Below are 21,043 nucleotides of genomic sequence, written 5' to 3'. Positions count from 1 at the left end.
TGTCCCGGCTTACTCACGTGTGTAGTCGACGTTAGCCCGACTAGTTTCGAACCCATACGGGGTCCTTTTTCAAGGGAGTCCGTCCGCGCCCGCGCCGCGGTTTTGACTGAATGGGTTCGAAACTAGTCGGGCTAACGTCGACTACACACGTGAGTAAGCCGGGACAGATAGTATTTATAATGGAAATCACTCACGGTAGTTTAAACGCTAAAACTCTTGATATATTTCAAGTATTTGGTCATTACTTGAAAAGCTTATTTTAAACATGTTTTGTTACCAATATTTGAGGATGATATTATTATTACCTAGTTGCGAAGTGCATTACAATCGATTGTGCTGGTTGCAACGTTGACCCAAGTCTGTAAGTGGATGTGTGGGACTTGGAGGTCCAAATTTGGCCTTCACCTTTCTGTATCTCAAAAGACATGTCAGGCTTTCGGTCTTTATTGTAATCACTAACATCTAAATTAGACTTTAAAACTTTTAATTGTAGTGTACACTCATGTTTAGCCTGTTTAGTGTATTTAATTCTGCAGTGGAATAAAGCTGTTTACGGAAGGAACTGGGGGCCCACTGCATTATATTTCCAAGAAAACCACCATAAATATTGTATCCAACTAATGAAAGGGGTTACGACCTTCAGTAATTAGGACACAGAGAAGGTTTAAAGAAATCTAACATGCAGCGATACTAAATAAACTTCATAACAGTTATCAGTTTTAATTTTTAAGTAGGTAGTCATTAGGTAGTATGATGAAACTATACAAAGTATTGGTATATGATCAATCACGATCAATTAATGCATTAACTTTGTGCAAAGTATCTAAGATGAAAACTTATCAGCTATTTGCATAAGTCACTTATTCTCTTTGCTTATACCTTGTCATTTAAACAAAAGGACTGCTTAAGTGGTCTGCAGTGCAATATTAAAACTAAATGTCACGTAGATTCTTACGCAAACACGATTTAAACACGAGGTCTATTTTAGATAAGTTTAGGACAAGAGAGATCTCAAAATAGTTTAAAATAACGAAGTTTGGAGGTTCAGTGGAGCGAAGGGGCAAGACTTTTTAGACTGAATCATCACTTATGATCAGATAAAGTCAATGGACTATTATCAATTCAAATAAATCGCTTTCCCTGCTGCTAAATAATAATTGTAAAGTACCTACTTGTATGTTGCTACGCCCAAAATGGGTACCTATCCATAATCTACTAATAGGTAATGGGTAACTTACTCATCACTTCAATAAAGAAGACTATCGGCATGGAGTACCTTGCATCATGTTCAGTTAAAAAATTATTATACCTACTATGAATGTCCTGATATTATGTGTAATAGCCAATACCATAATAATTTTCACTTCACACGTTTTCTCGTTAAGTTCAAGATCAATGGTAAATAATATACATACGTTCATATTATTGTTCATTCAGTTAACGGTTACGAGTATTACACAATACATATTAAATCAATTGAAGTGTTTATGTTTGCGTGTGACCCAGAATTCTGTTTGACCTTAAAGAAAATATTTTGATTTGACGGACAAAAAGCATTGTTATCACCCAATATTTAAGTGCGAACAATGCTAAAGGCTTTGAACACACAACGTGCGACGTAGACGTTTCCAACGCGGTTTCTACTAAAAGTTCTAATACAAAGAACTGAAGGACATTAGTCCTTCAGGCAACTTTCAGTCATGGTGACTGCTTAGGAAGAACTCCTAATATGTGGAGGGTGTTTGATGTTCAGTCCTTTTATCGGCCCTCATTGCATTTAAGGGTAAGGAAGTGACGATCCCATCGCCCACCGGGTAGTGGAATAGTTTAGTAAACAAATAGTTTATTGAGCTATAGTGTACTAAGCCAGGGTAATCAGTCAGTCAACAAGGAATTGTGTTAAAACATTCACACTATTTGCATGCTCTTGACTTTGATGTGCTTCGTACAGTTTCTTGCGTTGAAAATCTTACACGAATACGCGCGTACTCAGTGCAACGTCCTGCCTTACAGTTTCGTTGTGTTTTTGTAAATCTACCACTCTAAATATTATATCATCTGGTAAGCATGACACTGCGCGTGTCAAAGGCTGTACAATACAGCCTTCGTCACGCCCTCTACTCTTCAAAATAAGTCAAGATAATCGATTGTTTGATGTTTCGCTTTGTGATCGTTACAGTCTGCAATTTTCTTAAAACAGCATACAGCTCTGCTATATTTTTTCACTAGGTAAATTATAATTGTACCTATCTCGTGCGTTCATAAAAAATATTATTAAGCAACTAAAGTTTATTAATTTAATTTAATAAATATTTTTTAATAATTTAAATTTTGTTCATTTCACAAAGAGGTAAATCATCTGGTACGACTTTTTTCCTGGTGTGAAATCTGGAATTTGGCCAAATAACAGCCCTTCGGTTAAAATTACGTAACGGTTACCGTTAAACTTTGTTCGTTAATTAAACTACAATGGGTTGCATAGGTATACAGGTGTATATACCTACTTTTTATTAGTGGTCAAAGTTTAACCGTAACGTAAATTTAACCGCCTATTATGTAACTGGAATTTAGTGTAAGAGTGTAAGTTATTATTGTCACCTACTCGCCGTAGGTATGGCAGATAAATCTTTGTACAATTTGTAAAATATCATCACAGGCTACGGGCTACCAAACCAATTTATTAGAGTCTCACCATTTACGTCCATTATGCGTTAGTTATGCCACACCTCGCATAGTTATTCAAAATTATAGCAAGCATTATTGGCAAAACAATGTTAGTCTAGTCTACAATCGCTTATAAAATAGTTGTAATTTGTAGGTAAATGCACTCGAAGGTCAAGTAGTGACCCTTAAGTTGGCAGTGTCGTAAAAACCGCCCGGTTCTTTGAATGATAAAAATATACCTATTGATTGCACAGTTGAACCAAACTTATTGTTGTGACATTTAATAAAGCAATTCAGACGGATCTGAATACAGTTGGTTTGCATATGACTACAATAGCTTTTAATTGTTTTATAAAAAAAAGTATAAATAGGCACTATTGTAATTGTAGAGCAAATTAGTGTTAAACTGTAATTAACTATGCCGTAATAATTCATTGGTTATGTTTTTTCTTCTTCGTTAGTAGGTATAATATTACTGTCTCTATGTAGGTCAATAATTAAGGGGAAAAAAATTATTCAGGTCAGTGACATCCCGATTTATCATATTATAGGTACCCATAACCCATGCCATAACCTGAGAACGTAATTTAATGTTACAAAAAGAAATTGAAAATTTTATAACGTAGACAAAAAGGAGTTTTCATAATTCCATCGGAAGGAATTCCAGGCGGGTCAACTAGCAATAATGAAGCTATTATCCTTTCATACTACATTATGTAATACGCTAATACCTACTATATTAAAGTCTAATTAAACGTATTAATAATCTTACATAATGTGTTAGCAAATATATCACACGCCACATTCGCCATGAATGGACAGCGCTACATATTCGCGTCGGTTATCGGGAAACCTAGCCGAAGCAAAGCATTAAACATATCTACGCAAACTTGCGACAGTCATGCGGCGCTTTTGTCGAGATTTACCATTTATAAATTCTGTTTCTAAATACATTAAAAATCGTTAACAGATTTTTTCTTTTTATTAATCATACATTACTACTATTCGTACAGAACCAAGTTTGCCAATTATAAATTACTTTTCATTGTAGGTACACCGTTGTTAAAGAAAATATAAGTTTATCAGTTTATTTTTACTCGCCTTTACTAGTTAAAAATAGAAATACAAATACAAATACAAGAATCAACTTTTTTATTTGGTTGATAAAATATGAAATAAGAAATTAATGATATATTCGTTTTTATTTCAGACCGCATTTTTTACAAAATAATTTATTGCTTGTTTATTTATGTAAATAATTTACGTAATTGTTATGTATTTTCTCTTTTATTTTCTCTTTTACTAGCTGTTTGAGAATTGCAGTTTACCTATATAAGGTATTATTATTTTGCCCAGGCACAATTTCCGTGACGGGTTGTTGACCGAATGCGAAATCATAAAATATCATAGTTTAATCATTAAGAATAGTTATGTTTTTTGGTATTAAATTGAATTTAAATTCAAAAAGTCTTTCGTCTACTATGAGCAAATGCACATACGCTATGTGACCACAGACCGGTCACTGACTTCCGTCTTCCGCGATTAACCAGTTATTTCTTATTTGATAACATTTCTCCATGATTTAATGCTCGAAATTAATACAAATTGTTTGTTTTATGTAACAAAACTGGAATGTAAAAGAATATTGTTAAAATCCATCATATCCTTTACGATCAACACTAATTTTGCTTTTGTTTATTAAATTTTTGTGTGAGGAATAAAGAATGTGTGTAATATTTATCTTTAATCACCAGTTACGTTAGCTAACGATTAAAAAATCAGCCTCTAAATCAATCTATAATTAAAGATTTTATATCTACATTTCGGCTTATAGATAGTATATGCAAAAAAGAATATTTGTCATTATGATGTACCTACCTTCTTACCTACTTACTTAACTAACATTAAAATATTTTTTTAGTTAAAACAGTAATAATCAGTTACTAAGGCGAAGTATCTCACGTGATACCATTAAACTTGATACTTAATTTAATTTAATAGACTGCATATTGTAATAACAATAAATTATTTAAATTATTAGTTAACTTAACTTCAACTAATCTTAATGGTTTGTTTTTGTTATGAAATCTGTAATGATCCATTTAAATTACTTAGGTAAACAGAGCGAATACATCAGGCGGTCTATTTTACGCTCGCCTATTATAAGTGACTGTTTAATCGAGTATAGAATCGATTTGATAATCAAGCTTATTGACTGGAGATAATACTAAATGTCAATGTGGGATACTGAGCTATCAGGCTTTAAATTGGTGCTATTAATAATTAATTTTAACCGTAATCGTGTTAGTTTTGAAATTTGCCGATGCGATGTCTGATGTACCTTAAGTCTCACAGATTTTGAATAGGTAGTTATAGAAGTGGTAATGGAGCGTGAACTTGTTGCCTTATAATGTAAAACATTATTTGGATGCTTTCGAATTATATTTACTTCTGTATAAAAGGGTTGATTAAAATCGCGGACATGCTATCCCGATTTAAATACAGCAGATACCATCTCTATTGCTTTTAGAATTCTGTGGGATACTAACCAATTGAGCTGGTTATAACCCTAACTAGATGTCCAATTATTGATCCTATATCAATCAGTAATCAAACTAAGTTCATTTGCTTGTAACTTAGCTGATGTGGATATTCGAACGATAACTCAGTAAGTTTAATTGGTTTAGTAATAGTTAAAGCAATAGCATCCATCTCAGACCAGTGTAACAAGACTTTTCTGAAGCTAATTTGGCTGAACATTTACATACCCTAGTTTTAGACTTTACCCTTAAACCTAACTACGCTGAATTGGCTGAAATTTATAGGTTCACTAGCTTATACCCGCGAATTGATCCGCTTGAAATACTCAAATTTCGGACCCCCGTATTGTGCCCCCTTAGGGGTTGAATTTTCGAAAATCCTTACTTAGTGGATATCTACATCGCACGGTGCAACAGTACCTACCTATATCTATTACCTACTTCTGTTCGAGTGAGCAAAAAGCTGTGATAGCCTAGTGGTTAAGACATCAGCCTCCTAGTGGGAGGTCCAGGGTTCGATGCCGGACCTTTTACAACCTTCCGGAGTTATGTGCGTTTTAAGCAAATTAAATTTCACTTGCTTTAACGGTGATGGAAAACATCGTGAGGAAACCTGCATGCCGGACAGTTCTCCATAATGTTCTCAAATGTGTGTAAACTGAAAAGTCTACCAATCCGCACTTGGCCAGCGTGGTAGATACGGCCAAAACCTTCTCATTCTGAGATGAGACCCGTCCTCAGAAGTCAGCCGGCGATGGGTTGATCATGATGATGATGATGATGATTCTAGTGAGAATCAGTTATTACAGTATCTTAAAATAATGACAGTATCTTAAAATTATGTAAATACGTATAAAAACAAGGTCGTTATAGACATCATAACTTAATAGCCAGCACAGTCATATTCGCCTTGACTCCTATATTACGACCAAGGCTGTGCATGTGAATTACGGAAAGGAAGTAGGCTTGAAACAATGACAAAGTTATTTTGTTGGGTGATTTGAGACAAAAATAATATGGTGATAGCATCAAAATAACTTGATTTGCTTTAAGAATGTCACTAGATGCCAACTTGACGACCTCCCTAGTGCAGTGGTAAGCGCTGTGGTCTTATAAGTGGGAGGTCCCGGGTTCGATTTCTGGCAGGGGCAATTTCTAGGGTACCTACTCCTAGCACAAGGAAAGGGGAATATTAGTCATTTAACATGGCTTATATTCTTTAAAATATATACATATATATATCACACGCGACACGTCCATCAGCGTACCTACTTGATAAGTACTTATAGCAAGTATTAAATACACCGCTTTCTAGAAATGGTTTGATAATCTTGAGTATTTTGTGAATGCGCTTTCGGTCTTGCAATACTGCATAATCTGCGTAAAAGCAGAGCCTACTTAGGTAAGCTTTATACCTACCTGGGCCTGGATGAAATAATGTAGTAAGTACTAAGTACCAATAGGTGAAATACTGCATTTAAAATTTAACGAGTTTTATATTATTATCAATTTGTCGTCGCCTAAAAACCTAACCTTACCTATAGGTATACCTGTGATACCTACCTAGGTTAGGGACAGTCGGTGCCTGTATACTTACTTAATTGATTGGTATGATATTATGAGAAAATATGCAGATGTGTACGTGTACCTATATTTTTTGGACAATAAACTATTTATTTATTTAAAAAAATATTTATCAAAGGAGTCTGTTCGGAATTCAAAAAATAACGCAAGCAAGACTTTTCTGATTACTTCTTACTTTAATTATCTCAAGACAAAGACTAGGTACTTAGATCGATTTAGTACAAAAATGTACTTTAAAATATTTTTTTATAATCTTTAATTTATTTAAGAAGCCCTTTAAAGTAATAGCTTTAAAAAATCTCGTGTTAAAAGCTGATGGTATAATTTTTTTTCAATTAAGTATTTAGTGATCCTTAAATAAAAGGTTTTAAGCTGTCTTATAGGGTCACCACACATGACATGAAAGTGGCTATGTAAAGAAAGAAAATATAATAAGTTTCCAGAGTCAGGTAAAATAGTCCCTTTGACTTGCGACAAGTTTAGCTCTTCACATTCCATCATTTCACTTTCCCACGCGAGTTACTTAGAAAATCTTAAACCTGTTAGGGCTTAAATATTTTCCTACGTTTAGTGCTCACTAGAAGTAGTAAGTATAGAGTAATTAACTATAGGCAAAGATATTTTATGATTCTCTTAAATTTCATTCGTTTCACTAATGTCGTAACTACTCCGTACAACGTAGCACAAGATTTTCGAGAATTGGAAATATTTTTTATTTGGTTTCAAATTCTATTATTGTTATTGCTAAGGTTCTATTTATGTTTCATTTTTTTAATGTATTGCTTAGAGTGTTGTTTTCTTGTATATCTACAACAGGGCCTATTTGAAATCTACAACTATAGTAGACAACCTATAGGTATACCTAACTAGTTATCTTCAATACGTAGGTCAAACGTTTGTTGCTCAAGTAGCTTATCGTACAAAGTAATATTTTATTGACCTGTAACATATTTGCACGTTTATGTCAAGTCTTAAGGTCAATCTAGACATGATAATAACTTTATGAAGCTGAAAATGCGCGAGTCTAAGGGGCTGTTTATATAAAAGTTGCGGGTACAAACTACAGAGGCATAGCACAGATATAACTAATAATAATATCTGCACACAGGGGACAATAGAGAAATATTTCTTTCTCTAAATAACTTTTATTGTACCTAATTTTCAATTAAAATTGAATTTTGAATTTTGAATTGTGTAATGCATCTACCACTGATTCGGAATGCACTTCCACTGAGAAGAACTAACAAGAAATTCATTGCGCCGACATTTCGAGGCCTAGCGGCCACTTGAGACAAACTGGAATGCTACCCTTTATACGACACAAAAAGTACGAATTGGACAGATACATTTTTCAGCTCAGCAAAATAATTAAGCTTCGCGAAAGGCACGCTTTAAGCCTCAGTTTGTTGCAGTTTGAGACAGGGATCTCTATTTTGATGCGCTGCATGCTGCCTTGACCCGCGGATGCCTGTAGTCGATACTAAGCTTAAGGAAAATATTTTTTCACTTTGCGTTCGCCAGTTCTGTATAAACTGCTCCTTAGCTTGGTGCGTGCTTTGTCTGTCATCTGAATATCTTTAAGTACAATTATTTTGGTCACAAATGTAATGGTTGCTCCAAGGTAACAGTCGCGTGCAACGCATAGTTACCAAATATATCCATGACCGTTTTATATCTAACGCGATCTCAGATACGGCCTTTTATTTATTTTTTATGTCATTTCAATTGTTAATAGAGTTTTATGAAATAATTTAAAGAAACGGTAATAGAATAATATAATAACTGTTATCTCTCAAAATAATTGTCGGCTCGTAATAAAGAAACACCTATTTAGGCTAAATGGTGCGGCCGTAGTTAAATCTGATTTCTACTAAATAAATCGTTATATACTAAAACTCTCCTCTTATCATCATCATGGTAAACCCGTCGCCGGCTCACTACTGAGCACGGGTCTCTTCACAGAATGAGAAGGGTTTGGCCATAATCTACAACGTTGGCCAAGTGCAGATTGGCAGAACTTCACACATCTTTGAGAACATTAAATGGAGAACTCTCAGGCATACAGGTTTCCTGCCGATGTTTTTCCTTCATTGTTAAAGCAAGTGTTACCGATTTAATTGCTTAAAATGCAGCACATACTTAACTCCGAAAAATTATTTGAACTGAAGCTGTCACTATCACCGTCATTCATTGAGACTCTATCCCCAGCAACCTAAATAATATAGTACCTACCTAAATAATATAGTTTCGGGAAAAAAATGTTACCTACCATAATCACGCCAGAGAAATAATATTATGAAAATTGATCATATAGGACAATAGAATTTAATAAAAAGCTATTTTTTACCACAGCAATTAGTGGTTACCCAATAAAGTAAATTATCTATATTGCCATTACGTGGTTACTGGTTACATTAAAAATAGGTTGTTCACCTATAGCAAGAAATGTTGAAGGTCGCTTTTTGCATAATGTTATGTCAGACACGAGTACCATCATCAACATAATAAAGTTATGTAATACTGGCTGACTCGCCTCTATTTCGCACGGGTGGATTTACCTTTCTATAGATTTTTCTTAACAATTTTTCTTCTTTGCTTTCTTCTTGCTTGGCTGCAATCAGACCAACTGGCGAGTGATAATTTGCAGCCTAAAATGGAACGCGCTCGCTTAGAAAATGGTTACTTTATTTTTACTATTTTAGAGATGATTTAGGTATCTATTCATGTGTTAAGTACTACAAAATAAAAACACCTACCTATCTTATACTTTTCTGAATTTTTTGTGTTACCTAAAACTTCTTTTTCTTAGAGTAGCGTTTGAAAACTTCGAAACGTGAGTTTTAAAGTTGATGAATATAATAAATGAGTACTCAAAATAAACAATTTATTTTGGACTTTTCAAAAAGAGGGTTTAAAAATTTAATAGATTAAACATTGAGAACATTTTAACACTCATTAGATCTTAATTCTTAACACAGTAAAGTGTAAATGATTTATCAACTAAACACCTAAGTATAATATTCTTGTCTGTGCTCGTAAACCACAAGATTATGATAATCATGAGAGCCAAGTGGTCTTTGTTTAGTACACCAAACTATACCTTGGCCGTAATTAATAAGTCATCTCTCGTTTGATAAATGTACACAACATTTGACCCAGTTTTTTTCATGTTACCATTCAACGTTATATTTTTAATTCTAATTAATTGTTTGGATAAGTGATGCCTCGAAGTTTCTTAACGAAATTTCTATTTCGATTATGATGTATTCAAAAGAAAAAGAAACCCTTATAGGATCACTTTGTTGTTTGTCTATCTGTCTGTGTATTATATAGTGTACTAAAGACTACAATATTTGAAACGTTGACATTACGTTGACAAAACATAATTTGTTATTTTCGTGAAAGGTGTCAAACGTAACGAACTCACAAATACTGCAAATTAGGTACTATTCTATTATAAAGTAGGTGTAAAGTGACCAACTGTTACTCTGAGGTAATACCTAGCAGACGATCTATTGCTTGCATTTAGTTACTAAGTAATTTTATGATACTTATTATGATTTATCAATAGAAAATATCTTTTTATATTATGATTAGAAATTGATTTATTTTTATACCTATTCAATAATATAATGTACCTACTTATCTAAAGGTCAGGCTATGAAATCGTTAGTGTATAAATGATGAGCAGTTTTTTTTAATAATTATCTACCTACCTAAAGGAATTTTTTTTTTTGGATTCGAGCTCTTCGAAAACAATTTCAACATTTCGTATATGGCATACGAAATGTTGAAATTAGGCCTGTACTAAAACGCAATAAGTTTTATATTATGCAAAAAAAATAAAAGTAGGTACTTACCTAAGTAAGGTACTGAGCTATCTCATTAAATATCTATCTTGATGTCGTTATAATTAACCACTATAGTGTAAAAAAACATCTACAAACACCCTATCATTTTAATAATTAACTTATTCTGTATATCCGCCCAAAAACAGCCCCCCTTGGGTGTATATTCGGAAACGTTTGTCCGTCTATCCACCTCGCACTAAAAAATAACATAGGTAGTAGGTACTTTGCCGTCCGGGGTGGACAAATGGCACACGTCTCCGAGTATACACCCTAGGTGGCTGTTTTGGGGTGGATAAGCAGAAAAAGCAGGATTCACAGCGAAGATCACTAAACTCTACTAAAGTAGTATCCCGTTGAACTCTTGTTAATTTTAAAATAGACTCATCTGGTGACAAAAGGGCTGGCTTATTTTTTGCGCAACGGATCAGCCTGGCTGTCCAGCGCGGAAACGCAGCCAATAATCTTTTGGCACCATTCCACAAGGGCATGATTTGTACAGTAATTAGATAAGGCTAGCTCTAAATTTTAAAATTGCCAAAACAAAATGTGTATCAGCCAATTCCCAACCTACGATAAATTATGTCGATAATGTTAACTCTACTGTTTGACACAAGATCGATATCGATTGACCGAGCCTTACAACGTATCGATACAATCGTTTGGCCCTCGATTGACTTATCTAGTCGCAAGTCGTAACATTAACGAAAGGTACATTCACCTATTTATTTCTAACGGACACCTGTCTAGTGTAGTCAAAATAGGGGCAGTAAATAAAAAAAAATTGGGCACATATTTTAGGTCTTATCGTCTTGTGTAATTTTTCAAGAATAGTAGCGTGATAGCATCATCAAAAAAACTCAGCTTAATCAGACTACAAACGTGTATATAACCGCATAATTTCTAACTTTTTTAGGTTTCCGTACCTCAAAAGAAAAAAGGAACCCTTATAGGATCATTTTGTTGTCTGTCCGTCGTCATCTATCAAGAAAACCTATAGGATAGGCACTTCCCGTTGACCTAGAATCTGACTCGCACTTGGCCGGTTTTTTTTAAAGAAGAAACAAAATACAAAGTCACAAAAAGAATAGGCGACAGCTATTCATACTATATACTTACTCCGATTTATGTAGGCATTGACTTATATATTAATTCGTATGGACAGGGCCATTGAACAAACAAAATGACACCGACTCAGTGGTGCTATTAGCACCAATGCTACCTCAGTGACGTCTAAATTTCAAACGGGTCGATCATTAGTATCTAATAGGTGGCGCTGATTTATTTGGTTCCAAAACCGTGAAAAATTTTGTTCGCTTGGGCATATCTTGTCATTTATATCGATGTATGTAGGACTGTTTTTATAATACTATAATTTTTCATATTTGTGGATAAATAAATAGATATTATAAGCAACTTCCGTACTATAATATGACATTGCTCCCTTGTCGATAAACTTAAACTTCCTTGTTAATGTGATAGATAGAGATTATTAGATATATTATTAATTATAATTATTATAAATTATTGATTTATTAATAGATCTATTAAATTATTAACTTTGTTGTGTAGAAGGAAATTTCAAGAACTTCATTAAAACAATATAAAAATCTGAATAAAGAATCCTTTTCTTATAATTCCAACATACCAAGTTCGCGATGACAGGTGTTACCTAATTATTTTATTGCAATCTATTGAAAATCTAATACCATAAATAACCTGACAACACTGCTTATTGCTCTTTCATTTGAAAACCGTAAAATATTTATGTATAAGTCGGAGTCGCATATATAAATGAACATCGCGTAAGTAATTGATTGCGAATATTCCCAGGCATATTGCATGTAAAGACCCTTGTACAAATGTTGGACTAATGTGTTCAGGGCAACTTGGAGTATGTTTGCCGTATACTTCAGTACAGGTGAACATTGGCCACTTGTATTGGCCCAGCACTTATATATATTATTATAGCAAAAGGTTTTTAACAAAAGACAGCGGCTATAGCGTCTGACTGCATTAGTTTATGCGGTGCAGGAATTAAGAAATTCGCTCTAAATAACCAGTTTGAACACCAGTCACGAGCTGTAAATTCGATCTATTATTTCCCTTTTACATATTTCACTGCACTTCGATAGCATTGGTTAACTAAGGCTAAACACGGTAACAAACCATTAAAGGATGTAACGAAATTCATGGTAAGTAGGTATGTGATGAAGATACTTCTAATGAATATTAACGATCTGTTTTGATTCTCATACTATCAATTAATCAAGATCACTACGTTGCCTTTTTTATTTCTCTCGATTTATTGTTGTAATAATATTTTTTATAACTAACACGTTTTTAAGCAAATGCTGTATTTACTTGTAAATGGCCACTACATTCAATAAGTAATATTTTTTGTTGACTGCATAATTTTATTACGTGATCTACATAATTTTAAACTAGGTATTCTTCGAGAAAACTTTTATGGAATATATTAACTTAAAAAAATAGTATTGCACTTTCTACGTTATCACTACCCATATCACTACCCATATTATTATAAATGCGAAAGTGCAGTGTTTGTTTATTGGTTGGTCCTTCAATCACGTCGCAACGGAGCAACGGATTGACGTGATTTTTGCATGGGTATAGTGGAAGACCTGGAGAGTGACATAGGCTACATTTTATCCCGGAAAATCAAAGAATTCCTACGGGATTTTTAAAAACCTAAATCCACGCGTACGAAGTCCCGGGCCTCAGCTAGTTATACAATAACTAGCTGATAGCCGCAAACAAACCAACAAACAAACACACTTTCAGATTTATAGTATGGTTAGTGATAGTGATTATCTTAGAATCATTTAAACTAGCATAATATACCAACATATGTAAATGTTTGCACATAGGTAATACCTACGTGTTAATTATCTCAACTTTTAAGAAACTGATTTAATTATCTTCGTAATACAGTATACTATTAGTTGAACCCTCATAGACACATTTCTATTTGATTTCGTTACGCGTATGCTTAGTATGTTTGTATGAATGTTGTGTAACCCTTGTGACACTGCAGAATGTATTATTTATGGAGATTACGTTAGCATCTTCTAAGCGAAAACAATATCTTTGTATTGTGATACAACATAATGCATTCATGATCATGTAATATGTTTTCTCAGAGCTTTTATTATTTACATTAAAGTTTAAACAATGAATATATTATTATACTTATTAAATATGTAAGTGTAATAGTAAAGAATAAACTTATGAACATTGATAAATAATCTCTATTGTTTACCAATTAATAATAAGACGCAAGTTTATTTTAAAAATATTATTGGGGCATGATTACTTTAAAAAAAAGTTTTATACTGAATAATGCTCGCGGGTCCATGCGGATTAAGTTAAAAAATCCCGTGGGAACTTCCGAAATATTAATATCCCTCTGTCCATCCGTTTCACTTTCCAGATCCGTTGATCCGTTGTAGTGCAATTGAAGGACAAATTAACAAACAAACATGCTTTCGTATTTATAATATTAGCAGGATATATTTTTTGTAAAAAATTCACATCCTTGAAAATCCTTAAATTATATTTGTTGTGTTGTATAATTTTTAATTAGTATTGTAAATAAAAAGACGGACTTTTTTCATAATTTTCACAACCTTGACCCATGAAAATCCTTAAATTGTAACTGTTATTATATAAAGTAACATAATGTCCACTTACAACTGTGACGTATCTAGTCATGTTGGAGTCTCTTATCTCGTCACTGTCACAGAATCACCGGAGCGGGTGGTCGACCGGCGCACGCGCACTGTCCGTCGGCTGTCCGAACTAACTGCTGGAAAATCACCGTTCTGCAAACCAAGTAGTGGTAGGTGTTACCGCACAATTCCGCGCACGAAACCGACGTGTCTAATATGAAAAACTGATCGTAGGGATGTGGAAATCGTTTCGCAAGTTGACCTTGCAGATTCGATTGTAATTTTTTTACGTACTGGCGTTGTTGGCCTGGGTGTTGACGGAGGCTTGGATGTGAGTACGCGACGCAGAGGCGCGATCGAGTTATATAGGACAGCCAGCGAGAAGCGACCTCCGACTTGCTGGAAAGACCACGTGTGAACCCTCGTTGAAGATTACACGCTAAGGACACCACCAGCCCTTATCTAAATTGAAGACTTTTATTGAAATTTTAATTACTTTATTTGGGGCAAATTTTATCATTTAATAGAGTATTAAAAAAATTTTCATAGACATCATAGCATTGAAATTTAAATATTTCGGTTTTTTTATCAAAATAGCAATAAAAAATTTCCTTGAATTCTTAATTATTGCGATGGATGTCTTTGGTGCAATAGTTTGCACAACATCATTAAATTTTAATCGAAATTATAATTTAAATTGTTTTAATTTGCACAAATAAGTACTTATTTTTTCTATTTAGCTAATAAATAGTACATTGATAACAAAACAAAATAATAATATGACATAGGTACTTACTTGGTTATGGTTTTTACATAATATAATATGTAAGTATAAGAAAGCACACATGATTTGTATAGAAATTAGATAAGGCTAGCTTTAAGTTTTATTGTAATATTTTCAATTATATTGCAGTTAAAAAAGTTATGTCTATAATTTATAATGCTTAGTAGGTACTAGGTACTTATCCAATGACATACCTATACTTACTACAAAAACCATCTTTTAACCAATTTCCTGAAATGTTTAATAACCTTAATTAAGTCTACTGCTGCATGGTTTCGGCGTAGATAAAAGTGATCATGTCCTGTATATTCTGACCTAACTACGTTTTTAATAAACCACAGAAATCGATCATTCAGCCAATTTTGATTTTTTTTTTCTTTGGGACAAGGAACATGTTTACTAGCAGGAGCTTAGAACTACCATCCTTCCAAATTACTATAGAACATCTCCAAAGAGATTCCTAGTTCCGTGGACTAATCTGGAGATGATACTCGTTTGATACCGGTTTATAAAAGGAAAAGCCAATATTTGACAACGTAGACCTACCTACTTACTAGTAAAATATTGCGTTATTGAAGTTTTATTTTTAAAATTTTATTGATACTTTTAAGTAAGTCATAAATCTTTTGATTTTAAAATAAGATTGAATGTATAGTTCGCAACAGGTCGACCTGGCAATCGATAAGGACGCGCTGCACACTCTTCGGGATAGCACCGGTGACGTACGGGGTGTGCGGGGCGTCCCCCCTGCCTCATTCCCTGATTACCATGTCGATCTGTCGCGAACTATATTATATATATATATATATATTTTATTCATTATAGGTATACGCTTGACCACAATCACACCTGATGGGAAGTGATGATGTGGCCTAAGATGGGACGCGTTTACCTAGAAGATGCCTAATCACTCTTGTTTTAAAGATACCCGGGTTATAATTGGTAGGAAACACATATCGCCGAAGAGGTATATTACAATAATAATAATATTAGTCAACCAGATGCAGTTTTAATTTGTTCAGTATTCACAATGACTTTTTAGGGTTTTATTGTAAGATAAGGAACCCTAATAGTTTCGTCTATTCCATCTGTTCGTATGTCCGTCTGTCTGTTAATCTGTGTCAAGGTTAGAATTATTGAGTTCAGTTACTAACCTATTACCACTGGCCACTGCATAGATGATAGAAAGTGTATTTAAACTTTTAACAAAACGATTTTCGGGATGCTTCCTGAGCATGAAAGTTTGTGCAGTAAGTATTTAGCTCAACGCTGCATGACAGACAGACATGACGAATCTATAAGGGTTCCGTTTTTTGCCATTCGGCTACGGAACCCTAAAAACACCCTGTAGATTTTGATGTATCTGTATAGATAGATACTTCTACCTATTGATTATTTATTATTAATCATATTTTTCACTGTCATCATTATCATTTTCCTAGTATAGAGTAGTGATACATAATTTATGTATGTACATATGTATCATAATGGAAGTGAGGTCAAAACTGCATAGTGAACTTCAAGTAGGTGGACATTTAGAACCAATAACACAGCAAAGGTAAAAACAGGAGTACCAACTAGATAAGAAGGAAATTTTTCAAACTTATTATTTCCGGGCTACCTTGTCAGTCTCCTGCAGCTAATCGTACGTTTATGAATTCATTGATTCCATTGCCTTTTGTTCATTAACAACATGTTTGTACTAAACAGTTTGTTTTCTATTCTATTTCACTGAGGAGATAAATTGATTTTCAAAGACGTCAGTATTGAAAAAACCGGCCAAGTGCGAGTCAGGCTCGCGCAATGAGGGTTCCGTACTACAGTCGTATTTTTTTGACATTTTGCACGATAATTCAAAAACTGTGATGCATAAAAATAAATAAAAATCTGTTTTAGAATGTACAGGTGAAGCCCTTTCATATTTAGATACCCCACTTGATATAGTTATCTCACTTCGAAAGTTGAAAATACTAATTATTAGTTCATGACTACAAATTAATTTTTTTTGTGTGATATAACCCTAAATTCACGGTTTTCAGATTTTTCCCCAAACTTCATCATTCTAGGTCAACGGGAAATACCCTGTAGGTTTCTAGACAGACAGACGGACAGACAGACGGACAGACAGACCGATAGACAGACAACAAAGTGATCCTATAAGGGTTCCGATTTTTCCTTTTGAGGTACGGAACCCTAAAAAACCAATCCGAACTGACCGATTGAAGGGTTCCGTACCATCGTACAAGATATAACACTATACTTTTAAATTTTTTTTTAATTTGCATGGCGGCCATTTACAAATTCAACAACTTGGTTTTTTTATTATTTGTTGTTGTAGCGGCGCAATAGAAACACACTCTCTGTGAAAATTTCAACTCTCTACCTTACGTACGTAGTGTTCATTAATCACTGTAGTGTCAAATAAAATAAATCAAATAAAAAAGTTTTCTTTTCTTTCTTTCTTTCTAGTACGGTTCATAAGATAGGTAGGTACCTACAGCCTGCTGACAGACAGACAGACGGACAGACAGACAAACGGACAGTGGAGGCTCCCTTAAGCACCTTCGGTTACGAAACCTTTAAAATTATCGCTTTGAGTGTAGAATGAATATATCAACATCCGAGTAGCAACCTCTTGTAAGCAATTAGGTACCTATGTATTTGCGGAAGGTTTATCATAAAAAATTTTTACAAAAAAAATAAAAACCGACTTCGTTACATAAACACTAAAAATTGAAAAATAATTTAATTTATTACCGAATATATTATGTATACAAGAGTTAATATAGTTCCATAATAATACTTTTTTGTGCCGGTGCCAATTAGCTTTAGCTGCGCGAATCGTCTAGACTTCATATTTTTATGGGACTCCACAATGGCACCTCATTGGCACCGACCCCAAAAAATATTATTATGGAACTATATTAACTCTTGTATACATAAGTCAATCAATCAATTTTTAGTGTTTATGTAACGAAGTCGGTTTTTATTTTTTTTGTAAAAAAATTTTATTTCACAATTTTTAGTGGCCCCATGGAATTATGCTATGACTGGTTAAAAATCTACTGTTTACTAAGCTATTACACTGATCGCGAGCAATTTACTCTTATCCGTTGAGGAGTTCCAGTATCTATCTTCGAAGATGTTCATCAGATCTTCACCAAATTGAAATGGGACCAACTTTGAAGTATACCCTTTCAAACAAAAAAAGAATTTTCAAAATCGGTCTAGGCGTTTTTGAGTAATCGGGGAACATACATAAAAAATAAAAAAAAAAAAAAAAAAGATTCCGACGAATTGAGAACCTCCTCCTTTTTTTGAAGTCGGTTAAAAAGTGGTAACACACATAACTGCAAGCTCGGCAACCTTGCAGGCTGCATTCTAACAATCATTTTGGCGACCATCCTGGTCGTAAATGCGTACAGTAGTAAACGCTATATTTTTTTAATGTGGTACCGGGTTCTATTCCCAGGAAGAGCATTTTGGGAATTTATAAATACACTACACTAATACCTATGTGACGTTATGTCGGTCTCAATGACAGACATAATGCTCTACAAAACCGCTATCTCTTTCTAAAGGTCGATGTACATTATTTTCTGCCGCGTACTAACTCATAAAATCCGATTAGGGGTAGGTTTTGGGTTTAATAAAACTACCATACCCCTTCCAAGTTAGCCCGCTTCCATATTAGTTGCATCGTCACTTCCCACCAGATGGGATACTTACCCACGCGTCTGTAAAAGTGCAAGTGTTTGTACTACATCAATATAAGGTACCTATAGGTACAAGGTATGTTCCTTGATATAAACTGACTGATTGACTGACTTATCTATAAGCGCACAGCCCAAGTCACTGTGGTTAAAATCTTGAAGTTTTAACAGTACTTACCTAGTTTTCTTTTATGACATAGGCATTCACTAAGAAAGGATTCTTGGAAATTCTATTCCTATGGGGAGGTTAAATAGCAGATGAAAATTTGTATGAAATTCCGTCACTTAATTCAAGTTGATAACTAGGCTGTCGGTTAAAAATGAAGAAATACCTACGAATTTCACGATTTTTGGAAATTTCACTCCTGATGTGGTCAAAATGTATGAAAGTAAAGTGGCTTGTAAAATTTGTATAATTTTTTCAAGTTATATTATGACAATTGCTAAGTATTTAGGCTTTAGGTCAAAAATGATAAAGTAAGTAGGTTACATAATATTTCAGGATTATCAGATATTCCACTGGGGCGAAGGAAGCCAGGACGGGTCATCAATCCATCAAACAAACAGTCAAGCATGCTTGCACAAAATGATTTTGTCCATGCAGTCTTATATGCTTGCAGATTGAATGTGTAGGTAGTCACCCTAAAGTGAATACCTCTTTTTTATCCACATAAAGTAAAAAGTGTAATTTTGTATTTGGTAATCTCCCAGTATAAATATGACAAATTAACTGATAAAAAGTATCCGTAATTAATAATATTATCTTCAATGTCAATTTATTTTTACCAACTTAATTATTTCCTTCTTTCTTACCCTTCTGGGAAAACCTCTCACTCAAGGACATGCACACGATATTCATATCCAAAGGTGGATACGAATATCGTGTATATTAAGGTAACGCTAAAAGATATATGAATGAAATGAAACATTAAATGAAACAATGAATCAACAATGAAAAATTATTTTTACACAATAATTCATACGTTAATGTAAATTAAGTTTTATACTTATGTAATTAAGTTTATAGGCTTAGGTCATCACCAGGTTATCCCTATAACTGCGAGTTGAACGTTCCTTTTGGACTTTAAAGGTCTTTTCCAACGAAAACCATCAGACCCAGTCGTCAGCCTATCAAAATATTAAGGGGTTTGATCCCGGTACTACTTACCTGTAATTTTACAGAGTTATGTGCCTTTTGGCAATAAGGAGATATGACTTGCTCTTACAGTAAAGGAAAAAACGTCGTGAGGAAACCGTCGTGCTTCAGAGTTCTCCATAATGTTCTCTAAGTTTAAAGTCTGCCAATCCGTACTTGGCCAGTGTGGTGGACTACGGCCAAACCCTTTTCATTCTGAGAGGAGACCTGTGATCAGTAAGCCGGCGATAAGTTGATGATGATTAAATTAAAATAAATTATCAGACTTTTTTTACCGAAGTAAATTATTTATTTAATAGGAAGCCAACGGTATACTTATCTAAATTAAAATTTAAAAAAACAATTTAAATAAAAAACAAAAAATAAAATAAATTAAATTAAATCTAAAACCTCATCGAGACCACCGCAGCGAGGCATTGTACCCAAGATGCTGGCAGCATTACCCCTTTGGATGGCCAAACTTATTATTTGACCAAGGTAGCTGCCAGCTCTCGGGTCCCCGGTTGACTCGATAACCCTTTTTGAAATTTCCTCAAAAAGAGCTCGAGCCCCCGGGCCCCGCGGCCAAGGTCTCCACACCAAAAGACACGAATATGAAGCTCCCATCGAGGTTTTCATATTTGCGCCTCTTGGCCTGTTCGGTGCTGCTGGCCGCTGCGCGCTGCACCCGCCATAGAGGAGGTCACCTGAATATGGGATGCAGCTAAAGTCTCTGCATACGTTGCATCCCAAACAAGTGACCTGCCCAACTTCCACTGTAAGAGCGTCATACCATCAGGTCTCTTGCCATTGCTACGTGCCAAACCAATAGGTTCTAATACAGCTGGCACATTATCAGACTCTATAGTACTGACTTCGAACATATCTGCTGATCATCTCTACATTTATAATGTCGAGTAACAAAATCAAGTCTTGGTCTATCTTCTTAGCATAAGTTCTTCCCACTAAATTACGTAGAAAGCTCCGTCCATTGTTTCATGTCCGTCTTAGTAATACCAATTCAGGCAAACAATCATCTTGTCTGTCTGGTTTACACAACTACGCAACGTCTAAGATTGATAG

The 21,043-nt window shown here is 34.3% G+C and overlaps 1 protein-coding gene across 1 annotated transcript in view; it reads right to left on the bottom strand.

The window, feature by feature from the left end:
- The window catches only part of LOC117984568 (uncharacterized), a 48,731-nt gene extending 34,078 nt beyond the window's left edge, over positions 1-14,653 (bottom strand). Inside the window, exons 1-2 of the mRNA XM_034971195.2 lie at positions 14,623-14,653; positions 14,351-14,481 (exon numbers count right to left, since the gene is read on the bottom strand). Of these exons, the coding sequence (XP_034827086.1) occupies positions 14,351-14,371 (21 nt within the window). The 5' untranslated portion in view covers positions 14,372-14,481; positions 14,623-14,653. The remainder of the gene's footprint in view (positions 1-14,350; positions 14,482-14,622) is intronic.
- Between the last annotated feature and the right edge of the window lie 6,390 nt (positions 14,654-21,043).

This window comes from Maniola hyperantus, chromosome 8 (assembly GCF_902806685.2).
Source record: "Maniola hyperantus chromosome 8, iAphHyp1.2, whole genome shotgun sequence".
In the NCBI taxonomy this organism is placed as follows: domain Eukaryota; kingdom Metazoa; phylum Arthropoda; class Insecta; order Lepidoptera; family Nymphalidae; genus Maniola; species Maniola hyperantus.
The sequence above is the reverse complement of the archived record's forward strand: the minus strand, read 5'-3'. Positions and strand labels throughout refer to the sequence as shown.